We start from the raw sequence: 12,300 nt of genomic DNA, 5'->3' as shown, positions 1-12,300 counted from the left end.
GGCTTCTTACCCTTCTTATTTTTAAATACTTTGTATTATAACTCAACCCACGAAACCAAAATAATATATATCTTAGATTGATTGACTTTGTTATCTTTAATTTTAGTTTTTTTACTTAATCTTAGATTATTAGAGTTACTCTCTTTGTCTATAGGTCTATAGACTGATACTTGCTTCTTACCTACACTATATTACACTACATAAGATGTATTTACTTTATTTACTTTGTTGTGTGTACATGTATCAAGTGTATTAGCCATTTTAATAAATCGAAAGCAACAATTTGTATTAGAAAACCCTTCAAGAATATATATATATACGCACCGTCACACATTAACAATATATGAAAAGATTCAATTCAAATACATCATATTCATATATCCTATTGTTGTAAATTAATTTCTTATTATAAGGGGAAAATATGTACCTTCAAAGTTGAAAAAGTAATCAGATCCTTTTTAAAAAGAAATTAAAGTTGAAAATATGAGTATGATATATTTGAATTAGCATAAAAGATGGAAAAGTATCAACTTTAAAGGCCTTATCAACTATTGTTCATCCAGCTAGCTGTAAGGGCCGGCTCAACCATTTTGATAGCTTAAGGCGAAATAAAAGTTTAAGGCCTTTTTCCTGAAAAAAAAACGTATGTAATTGAAAGTTAAACTTGAAGGGCCCAAATATAATTATTTGAAAGATTTTGTTAAATTTTAAAAACAAGAAAAAAAAAATTGGAAGAAAATGATGAACCAGGGATTCGAACCCGGGTCTCACCCACATCCATACATACACAAAACTAGTACACTACCAACTATCAATCTTTTGATAACCCATACCCTAAAGATTTTATAAATGGACTATGGTTTCATGAAATCGTGAAGACCCTATAGTTTTGGTGGCCCAAAGCCCAAGGCTCATTTGACTTGGGCTTGGGTTTGGGCTGGCCCTGGTAGCTGTATTTCCATATTTTCTTTTACACAACAGGGATGCTTTTTTCCCTTCTAATATCATTTCTTTATCTTTTTATTACGCTTACGCTGTGTTCTTCAGTTTCATTTAACGAAGTAAAAAAAAAGAATTCAGAAAGATGTCTAAGAGTGTTTTTTTTTTTTAAGGAAAAACAAAAAAGAAATGAAAGGAAAATTTATTTTTATTTCCTTCATTCTAAATCCTTCTAAATTGGAGAGTTTTGAAAGGAAAAAATTTTTAATACATAAAATATTTACTTTTTTTTTCATTTCTTTCAAAATCGGGAACATGGTAGTTTATTAAATCTTTCCTTTCCACTCCTTTCTATCCTTAAATCCCCTTCTCTTCTTTTCTTTGGTTTATCAAACTCGGGAACATAGCGTTAAGTAATGGGCAGCCGTAGTGGAGAAATAGTGCCAGAATTCGTATGAATGATGTTGGTGGTGGCTGTAACGGATTGTAGAAATGGTGGCGACGATGATTGATGCCGATGGTGGCAGCTTCGACCTTGGCACCTTTTGCGGATGGTTAGAAGTCTTGGTGAGTTTAGATTTAAAAAAGTACAATACCAACGAGATATACATAATCATAAAAATAAAAAGATTGTTTTTGTATTAATTAATAATATATATAAAGATGAGACCGATCAACCAAGTTTTATATTAATAAGACTATTTAACGTCGTAGATATCTTTTAGTGTACCATAATTCAGAATCTTTAAAGCGATGTACAAACTATTCATATTAATCACACCTTGTTATTAAAAAAATGAATCCTCTACAAAGTAATTATCTTTCTAGAAAAGAATATTTAATACAAAATAACACTCACGTTGAATTATTGTAGGGTAGGACCATACGACGGCTTGGGATGCATGGACTGGACTGTCTTTTGTAAACAATTTATATTTTATTTATTGTAGTTGGTAGAATAATTTTCAACCAAACTTTTGTTTAATCACTAATATTATTAATTAAAATTTGAAAAAAAGAGTTTCCTTCCCCCTATAAAAAGGTTTAAGGGGTTTCCTCAAAACACAACTCAAATCCACTCCTTTGGGGTAGAAATGGGAACCGATAGGAAGATGTCTTCAATAGTCACCCTTTTAGTCACTCTTGTAGTGGTTATACTCTCAAGTTTCCCATCATTGACTACCGCAAACTACCCTTACTCGTCTCCACCTCCTCCACCTAAGGAACACTACGTATACAAGTCACCACCACCTCCTCCACCAAAGAAATCTCCACCACCACCACCACCCAAGCATCCTTACGTTTACAAATCGCCGCCACCGCCTCCACCAAAGGAACACTACGTGTACAAGTCACCACCACCACCTCCACCGAAGGAACACTACGTGTACAAGTCACCACCACCTCCTCCACCAAAGAAATCCCCACCACCACCACCTAAACATCATTACGTGTACAAGTCACCACCACCTCCTCCACCAAAGAAATCACCACCACCACCACCTAAACATCATTACGTGTACAAGTCACCACCACCACCTCCACCTAAGGAACATTACGTGTACAAGTCACCACCACCTCCGCCACCTAAGAAATCTCCACCACCACCACCTAAGCATCATTACGTTTACAAATCACCACCTCCACCTCCACCGAAGGAACACTACGTGTACAAGTCACCACCACCACCTCCACCTAAGAAATCTCCACCACCACCACCTAAACATCATTACGTTTACAAGTCACCACCTCCACCTCCACCTAAGGAACACTACGTTTACAAGTCACCACCACCTCCTCCTAAGAAATCTCCACCCCCACCACCTAAGCATCATTATGTTTACAAGTCACCACCGCCGCCTCCACCTAAGGAACACTACGTGTACAAGTCACCACCACCTCCTCCACCAAAAAAATCACCACCCCCACCACCTAAGCATCATTATGTTTACAAGTCACCACCACCACCTCCGCCTAAGGAACACTACGTGTATAAGTCACCTCCACCTCCTCCACCAAAGAAATCACCACCACCACCACCTAAACATCATTATGTATACAAATCACCACCACCTCCACCTAAGGAACACTACGTGTACAAGTCACCCCCACCACCTCCACCTAAGAAATCTCCACCACCACCTAAACATCATTATGTTTACAAATCACCACCACCACCTCCGCCTAAGGAACACTATGTGTACAAGTCACCCCCACCTCCCCCACCTAAGAAATCTCCACCACCACCACCTAAGCATCATTATGTTTACAAGTCACCACCACCACCACCACCACCAAAGGAACACTACGTCTACAAGTCTCCACCACCTCCTCCACCTAAGGAACACTACGTATACAAGTCACCACCACCACCTCCACCTAAGAAATCTCCACCACCACCACCTAAACATCATTATGTATATAAGTCACCACCACCGGTTTACAAGTCCCCACCACCGCCTCCACCTAAGGAACACTATGTGTACAAGTCTCCACCACCCCCTCCACCTAAGGAACACTACGTGTACAAATCTCCACCACCTCCACCACCGCCGGTGAAAAAATACCCACCACCACATTACATCTACAGTTCCCCACCTCCTCCATACCACTAAGGGGTGACTGCACTGTTAAGGTAGGAAGATTATGCATGGAATATTCTTTCACATATAATGATCTCAATATTTATTTATATTCTACTAATTTCTAATTTGCTATCACTTCTTTCCATTGCTGCAGGATTAAAGAAGTACATGTTGAGTAATAAAGATTATACTTTGAACTTTAATCCAAGAGATGAACAATAAACATGCACGACAAACAATGGTTCAATTTGAGCAGAAAGGGCTTGTATTTTTAATCATGTATCCAATAAGTATTTGTTTTATGTTTTTTACAATAAATAAAAAAAAATAAGTAGCAAAAGCTTGTTTTTGTACTTCCTTTATCTTTTGTTTTGGCTTTCAAAATAAATATAATAATTAATTTATTAATAGCATAAAATTGCAAAATGAGACCAAACTGAGCTCTTCAAATAGAGTATTAGACATATGAACTCGACTCAAGTATATACTGGATTAAAAACTGTCCAGAGACAGAAAGACATTGTCGCTAAATAGATATAAAACGACCTAAGCTACTATAAATTAAGTCATTATGATCATTTTTAATTTTTTTTATAATCGCAAATGATGAATTACCATGAAGATATCAATTAGTAAAATATACACACTCTTGGATTCTTTATTTAATGAATTAAAGATAAAAATGAGATTTGATAAAGGAGTTAATTACATAGTTAGTACTGTGATTTACAAAAAGTAACAATTTAAGGTACTAATAATTTAAAATCACTTCTTAGGATACTAATTTTCTATTTTTAACATGTGGGGGTATTAACGTTAATTCTCTGGTTAACTATTAGGCTAGAGGGTATGGAGAGCCCCATCCCCATTAGGATGGGCCGCCACGTGGGCGCCACATCACCATCCCATGGAGGATAGGTCTCCTTGCATTTTAAGGGGGTGGAGGATGGGCCTACCCCACATTATTTTTAATGTTTAATTTATTTTATTTGTTTAACTTTTATTGTTTAATTTTTATTGTTTAACTTTTTAATTTGTTTAACTTTATAAAAACAATTAAAAATTTAAACTTAAAATAAGACACAAATTTTTAATCGTTCACCAATTTCTCCTGCGCTCCTGCCGTAAAAAATATATAAAAACGAGTAAATAAAGAATAAGGATAATAAAATTTATTAATGATAAACCTTGGCGGTCTCTGTTAATCCATATTCGTCTGGTAATAACGCTTTCAGACGAGATGTCTTCCTCTTCCTCCTCCATCAGAATCTGCGCCGCCCTTAGCACAGCGTTTGCGTAAAACATCTCCTCTTCCTCCTCCGAAGACGAGGACCACCAAGAATTAGATGGCATTGTGGATGAAAAGATATTTTTTTTTATAAAAGAATGGTATAAAAATGAGAGTGTTTTGGGTTGAAAGTGGGGAGAAAATGGTGAAAAACGGTATAAAATAGGAGTGTTTTATAGAAAAGGGAGAATTTTTTTTAATTATATAACATAGCCGTTACAACGCTACTTTTTGAATTCAAGGCCCGTCCTCAGCGTCGAGTGGGAGCCGAAAGGGACTAGCCGGGCCGAGGGGAGCGGTGCGGGGGACCGACGCCAGGCCAGGCCGGGCCTAAGCCGGCCCCCATACCGTCTGGTCTTAGTAACTTATATTGTTAGTTTGTGTAAACCAGAGGAACCAACTATGTAATTAATACCCTCACATGTTAAAAAAAAGGGAATGTTAGTACCGCAGGAAGTGATTTTAAACTATTAGTACATTAGATTGTTAGTTTGTATAAATCAGATAGACTAACTATGTAATTAACTCTTTGATAAAGACAACCTAACAACTAATTTATTACTTATCAAGGAGAAATTTCATCAAACGTAATAGTAGAATATACCTTTTATTTGGGAAATCAAAGCTTTTCCAATCAATTAGAAGAGGTGAACTGCTCATGAGTTATTAAAGATTGACTCGTTAAAAGTTTAAATAATAATTAGAGCTAATTACATAGTTAGTACTTCTAGTTTATAAAAAGTAATATACTTAGGTACTAATAGTTTAAAATAACATTCTAGGGTATTAACTTTTCATTTTGTATCGTTTGGAGGTATTAATGTTAATTATTTGTTAAACTATTAGTACCTAAGTATGTTATTTTGTGCAAACCACAGAGACTAACTATGTTAATACCCTAGAAGTTAATATCTCCAAAGGTTACAAAATGAAAAGTTAATACCCTAGAAAGTGATTTTAAACTATTAGGCCAGTGAGGGTGGTGCGTGATTTAGCAATAATCACGCGTGGAAGCTTATCAAATTCCACCGCCACCATGAAGTTCAACGAGTGATGGGATTTAGTCCGTGAAGTTTTTCACGCGTGAAAAATTGATGGATGTGAGGGGGTGTGTGTGTTTATTGTTGGGTGTTGTGAGTGATGACCATTGCCACTAAAAAAGGTTGTGAATGATGGAAAAATGGTTAATGACGTGGCTGAACTTGATTGGGTGTTGCGAGTGATGAGTGATGACCACCCCCACCCCCTTAATACCTAAGTATGTTATTTTGTGCAAACCATAGAGACTAACTATGTAATTAACTCAAAAATTATAAACTCCCCACCTCCTCTTCACCATGATGTGTAAAGTAAGTGATCTCATGCATGACACTACTAGAAAACTAGGTTTTTCCGACCACAATTTTGGTCGCAAACCAGTCGCAATTGCCCTGTTACGACCGTTTTCCCACCGGAACTACAATCGGTAAAACAGCCGTCGCAATTGCTCTATTCCGACTAAGTTGCGACTGCTACTATCTTTTGCGACCCGAGTTTTGCGACTTTAATAATGGTCACAAATATTGCGACTGTTCATGGCTTTGTGGGACTTCGGTTGCGACGGTCTTGATGCGACCGTATTCCCCCGACCGCAAGCCTTTTACAACTGCGATTGGTTTCCGACTGCTTGTCTTTTACAAACTGCGATCGTTTTGCAACTGCTTGCCTTTTGAAAAATTGCGACCGTTTTTGCGGTCGCAATTTTTATTTATTTTTTAAAAATTATTTTTATCCATTTTCTATTTTAACCTGCATATAATGTCAGTATATTATCAAATTTTCACAATTATATAAAACATCCTACTTGAAACATCAAATACCAAAGTTATCGTAACAAAATACATATTCAAAACAAAGTGTTTATACGTTTTGAAACCTAAGTCGTTGATTATACGTTTTGAAACCTAGCTTTTAGCATCGCTTCAATGTTTTCCATCCTTTCATTCATAGCTTCTTTCTCCGCCTTATTTTTCTCTTTCTCCACCACCAATCCCGCAATAATATCGTTCAACCTTTCTTTTTCTTCTTCTTTTTCATTCAATATATCTTGGATAATCACGTTCAACCGTTCGATCTAATAAAACCAACGCAAAGTGAAATATTAATGGTCAGCATAATCACAATTTATACAATCTAGAATATTCCATGTAATGTAATGAATCTGAGTTTTGAGGATCACCATTCGAAGCTGTGGAGAATTAGAGGTTGCAAGAATTAACCATTAGTAGATATTTTCATTTTAGCATAACTAATTAAAGCACACTTACCTGTAAAATCAACAGCAACCATGAAGTTGAGTTCAAACCCACTAGAAATATAATCAAGAAAAGTATATAACTCCATCTCTTCATATCTATCCACAAAAATACTTCTCTTCATGCCTAAAATCTAAACTAAAGTATTCACATAATTAGATAACTAACATAAATAACATAATTTAGACTTTTCGTTCTTTAGAATTACTTAAATTATGAATTTTCAAAGTTTTATGGTTTTACTTAATGTGAAATTCAATTGTAGTTTTTGGGCAGAAGAATAATCCCTATGTAAGTAAGTGCACAGTCCGTAAGAAAGAAGCCAGAGGTGTTGACTTATGTACATCAATGGGTCAAGTCACATAAAATGTTAATTTTTAATTGTTTATAACTCATTTATTCAAGGAGGTTAAGTTCTTAATTTCAATCTTACAATTTGTCAACTTGAAGCACCAAGACTCGAGTTAATGTCACAACCACACCAGGTACGTATATATTAAGTGTTTATGAAGGTGCTGAATTCAATCAGCCAACAGATATACGGTGGATATAGAATATCAATACTACTCCCCAGCTATTAATGCTTTTCGACTAGATAGCATAACTTTTATCTCAATAAAACAGGGTAATATTTTGCCTAACTCTGTTTTATGAAGGAGGCATTAAAAGAAGATTTATGTCATTGATCTTAGAAGATTATACACAGCATAAGACTCTTTTATCTCTGACTAGATAGAGTATTGTCCTAGTATCTAATCAAAACAACATTAATCAAGCAACACCAACAACATATATATTAATGTTTCCACAGGGAAGATGTACCTACTTGGCGAGACCCAATACGGCATAGTGATGAGACACAGAATAATTTGCAGGGGTGTGAGTAGTGCCCTTGTAATTACTCCAATTCCCATAACTTGAATCGGTTTTCCAATACCAATCGTCACGTTGAAAATGTTGATGGTATTCCCAATAACTATCATCCCTCCACCTCTCAAATCCCCTTCTGTGCTTAATCTTCTCCCTATTGAACACACTTTGCATACGCCTTATACGCTCCTATAAACACAAAATCAGCATCAAGAACTCAAAACCATAATAAATAACTTTCTTTTAACATTCTAGGTGCAATTTAACAATGGATGTTTAAATTATACGCAAGCATATTGGATTTTAATAATCCACTGGCTGATAATAATTCATACAGGCAACGTAACCAATGTCACTCCTAACTTTCAGCCCTTAATGACCAATTGTCTGCTTTTTATTCCAATCAGAATGTCATAAATTGTTTTAAAATGACATAAATAAAAATCTATGGGCGTCACATTACCGGTATGAATTATTTATATCGAATTGGCGTAAAACATATACAGAAAGATACACACCACTCTCTCCATCTCTTCTTCTAACTCCTGCCGCAGCCGGCGAGCATACCTTCTCCTAGCTTCATCTTTAACTCCTGTTCTCGAATACCCGCCACCCGAACCCCCTTTAAACGCTGCCTGCGACTCGGTAAAATTTTAATGACGTACAACTGCTTCCATAATCTTTTAATCTATTATGTTATTTTGTATATGATTATGATGCAAACTTAACAAGATTAAGTTACTAATCATATCTTTTCAATTTCACTTCAAGTAGTTTAATCAGAATATAATTATGTTTCTATTTGTTTTGAAAGCAACTATGGAGGCTGTTGTGACTCTAGACCAAGTTCCTCGATGGAGTCATGTAGATTTAAGATGTTCATATGAAACCGAAGAAGACCGAAGATTACACTTTCCGGACCCGTTAACTGAGGCAGAGAGGAATGGAAATGGTATGGTTTCTAGGTTTCCAGTTGATCATGAAATAAGCTCCAAGATTTATCTTTGGAGAGGAACCCCTTGGAATCTGGAAGTTGATGCTGTTGTCAACTCCACAAACGAGGTGAGCGGTTAGATGATCAGGTGATCATTTTGCATATGTTTAAAATAACATTAATGAAATAATTTGCAATTTAATTGATTTATACTCGAAAGAATAATTTATTTAGGAAGTACACGTTTGTTGTTATCTGGTTCGGCTTATGTTGTCAAAATCTTATTACAGAACATGGATAAAGCACACTGCAGCCCTGGTTTGCATGCTGCAGCTGGGCCTGGTCTTGCTGAAGAATGCGCGACGATGGTAACAATCCGGATAATCAAGTTCTTTCTTGTAAAAATACCGCGAGGAGGACGTGATGTAACCTTTGACTATTACAGGGTGGATGCAGAAAAGGGATGGCAGATATTACTAATGCACATGATTTACCTGTCAGGTACGCGTTAGATTTATGTTGTTTTGACTAATGCACATGATTTACCTGCCAGGTAGGCGTTAGATTTATGTTGTTTTGAGTCATATGGCTGTAGAAAATGCTTTGAGTCACTGCTACCGTTCTTGTCGAGAACTTCTCGTTGAGAACGGACTTAAAAGGTTTTTTTTCATGCCTATATGCTACATCAGTTATGCCGATAGGTTTTTTTTCATAGTTAAACATCTTAAAACACCTCAGTTACAAAGACTTGATAAGTATTCGAAAAAAGTGAAAGAAGTATTTTTCATTGGTGAAGTGATCTTCATACAAACAAAATGAAATTCAAACTCATAAAAAACTATGAACAAATGACAATTACAAGACATGCCCTGATTCATCATGCATAAATCCAAATTTAAATACTATAAAATATTTGATTTGAGAACTGCAAGTAAAATTACCTCTGACAAAACACAGTTAGCTTCACCAACATAATCTTGCTCTTTTAGGTCCAGCATCTGTGCAACATATACAAAATTGAACATGATTTAAAACAAAAAGATTGCACTACATATGGTTACAACCAAACACCTCTAACAAGTAGAAGAAGTATTTATAAACCTTGGTTGACAAATTATGATATTTAGTATCCACATCATACACCTTGAAGTTGAAAATAAACACAAACATATGCAGATAGTTTACTAAATATCGAATGGTGTCGTACCAAATAGTATCATGAACAACTAAACAAACTAGCAGGATGCTTACACCAATGGCTGAACAATCTCAAAGTGAAATGCAAGATTGATTTTCTGAATCCACATGGGATTCAAGCTGTTCATGATCACCTCAATGCGACCAACTTCCATGAGTTCCTCTCGATATCCTATTTTCTTCTTGGCTATACAACTGCTATAAGGCTCTACAATTAAGAAAAGGCATAACATCAACATATTCATAGGTTTGTTGAATTACAAAAACAAACAACAGGAAATGGTGTAAACATGTCAGGTATAGAATTACTTACAAAAACAACAATATTATAAAAATAAGATTTAGTTGAAGTACCTTTGTGCAGGGCATGTCTGGGATGTGTAATATCGAAGCTGATAAAGATAACGACGAATTCATTATCAAAGTGTCAGTCACATATGGAGCGAAATTGCTTCCTACAGATCGACAAGTACAACTACTAGCATATTGCACAAAGCTGAATAGAATGTTGGTTTATCTTTGCTATCTAATATCACTCACTATCAACAGAATACAGAGAAGAAGAAAATGACAAATGTGTAAACTTGTACCTTTCTGACCTTTGTTTTGGATAGAAGTGTAGAGTAGAAGATTTAATCATGCAAGAATTTATTATGATAAACACTACTAGAAAATTTAATCTAGAAAACTACTAGATATAGAATTAATTCAATGAATCAAAACACAAAACAAATCTCATGTTGAAGGATTCAATGCCGGATTGATTGTGTAGCTAGAGTATAATCACAAACAACATGATTCCAAACTAAAATTAACCTAATCAATCCAAAATTCATCATATCAAGATGCATCATCGTTCATAACAACATGATTCCAAACTAAATTGGTTCTAAAATCGCAAAATTAACAAGCGCATCGACTTCAATTATGTATTCGCATTCTTCATCCATACATTAAACCTAATTATTAAAGGAAATGAAGAGAGAAACTGACCTAATCGGAGTCTTCAATCACGTATTCGGAATCAGTCGTCGGATTTAACACATGGTTTCAAACTGGAATCAGTCGTCGGATTGCTAACATACCGTGAAGTCGCAGATCTGTTGTGACATATACCGTGAGTCGCAGATCTGTTGTGATGAAAGAGTAGTTACAATTTCAGAATCAGATCGGTGAAAGGATTTCTTAAGCATATGGTGTTGCGCGGAGTCATCAGAATCAAATCTGTGAATGATGAGGATGATTGAATCTGGGAAGTCGCAGATGAGGATGATGAAAGATCAACAGATCTGTTCTGATTGAAGCTTCTAAACTTAGGGAGACTGTCAGTTTTAACCCAGAACTTATGACTATTTGCAGTTTTTACCTAAACACTAATGAATAATTTTATTCTTTTTCTATTTTTTCTTGTATCTGCGACCGTTGTAAACGGTCGCAACTTTTGTTTTTTATATATTTCTCGTATTTGTGACCGTTTTATACGGTCGCAACTTTCGTTTTTTTTGCTTTTTTTTATTTGCGATTGCTTTAAATGGTCGTAACTTTTGCTATTTTTTATTTTTCTTGTATTTGCAACTGTTATCCGACCACAAAAATATGGCCACAAAATTTGCCACCGTTTTGCGATCGAATCTGGTTTGGTCTTTAATTTTGCAATTGATTTAGTTTTAGTCACAAACCGGTCGCTAATTTTGCGACCCTCTTATGTTAGTTACAAAATTTGGTCGCAATTGCCTAGTTTTCTAGTAATGTGAAACCTTGTAGAGTTCAATACATCTTTTGAACCTTGGAGTTGTATTTTTCTAATTTCTGTTTTGTCATCACTTTTTCCATTCTTGCAGAGGATAAATTAAATACAAGTTTTGGAGGACAAAGAATGGTCCAAAGTATATTGGTTCATGAAAGCAATAGATTAATATAGTAAGTTGTTTTTGTGCTTGTGTTTTATAGTAAAGAAATCAATACCAATGAGTTCTACTTGTATATGTGCAACCTTTATTTTGGTTTGCTTTCACACGAAAGATAATAATTCAGTTCCATATCTTGCAAAAGAGGATTTAATTAATCAACACATAAAAAATTACAATAATTGAGACACATATAAATCACGACGTTCGAATATCATTTGGACTGTTGAAACAAATTATCAGAAATATATAAATACTGTCTAAATAGGATTTAGTGATGAATTAC

General features: G+C 35.4%; 2 protein-coding genes across 7 annotated transcripts; one reads left to right on the top strand and one right to left on the bottom strand.

Moving 5' to 3' along the window:
• Positions 1-2,005: 2,005 nt before the first annotated feature.
• Positions 2,006-3,934, top strand: LOC110873491 (extensin-3). The gene is made up of 2 exons (XM_022122434.2): positions 2,006-3,574; positions 3,679-3,934. The coding sequence occupies exon 1, from the start codon at positions 2,034-2,036 to the stop codon at positions 3,552-3,554; it is 1,521 nt and encodes a 506-aa protein (XP_021978126.2). The 5' UTR covers positions 2,006-2,033; the 3' UTR covers positions 3,555-3,574; positions 3,679-3,934.
• Positions 3,935-6,627: 2,693 nt separating this feature from the next.
• LOC110871366 lies at positions 6,628-11,416 on the bottom strand. Of its 6 annotated transcripts, none has more exons than XR_004863990.1 (8): positions 11,101-11,410; positions 10,462-10,499; positions 10,162-10,315; positions 9,852-9,908; positions 8,495-8,611; positions 7,929-8,165; positions 7,031-7,118; positions 6,633-6,925 (listed from the first exon to the last, which is right to left on the bottom strand). XR_004863990.1 is itself a non-coding variant. In XM_035975822.1 (7 exons), the coding sequence occupies exons 4-7, from the start codon at positions 9,906-9,908 to the stop codon at positions 6,913-6,915; spliced, it is 420 nt and encodes a 139-aa protein (XP_035831715.1). In that variant the 5' UTR covers positions 10,162-10,315; positions 10,462-10,499; positions 11,101-11,406; the 3' UTR covers positions 6,636-6,912. The 6 variants fall into 6 exon arrangements, 1 of the variants encoding a protein (XP_035831715.1); XR_004863989.1 differs by having other exon boundaries at positions 7,933-8,165; XR_004863992.1 differs by having other exon boundaries at positions 6,634-6,925; positions 7,031-7,039; positions 11,101-11,409.
• Positions 11,417-12,300: the final 884 nt, after the last annotated feature.

Source organism: Helianthus annuus, chromosome 8, assembly GCF_002127325.2.
Source record: "Helianthus annuus cultivar XRQ/B chromosome 8, HanXRQr2.0-SUNRISE, whole genome shotgun sequence".
Classification (NCBI taxonomy): domain Eukaryota; kingdom Viridiplantae; phylum Streptophyta; class Magnoliopsida; order Asterales; family Asteraceae; genus Helianthus; species Helianthus annuus.
This window is presented reverse-complemented; position numbering and strand designations above follow the sequence as displayed.

Excerpts from the sequence above, each read along its gene's own strand:
- LOC110871366 (XM_035975822.1), bottom strand. The coding sequence starts at position 9,908 with ATGCTGGACCTAAAAGAGCAAGATTATGTTGGTGAAGCTAACTGTGTT. Across the intron at positions 8,612-9,851 it reads CTAACTGTGTTTTGTCAGAG|GCAGCGTTTAAAGGGGGTTC; the intron begins GTAATTTTACTT and ends ACCGAGTCGCAG. Across the intron at positions 8,166-8,494 it reads AAGAAGAGATGGAGAGAGTG|GAGCGTATAAGGCGTATGCA; the intron begins GTGTGTATCTTT and ends TTGTGTTTATAG.
- LOC110873491 (XM_022122434.2), top strand. The coding sequence starts at position 2,034 with ATGGGAACCGATAGGAAGATGTCTTCAATAGTCACCCTTTTAGTCACT.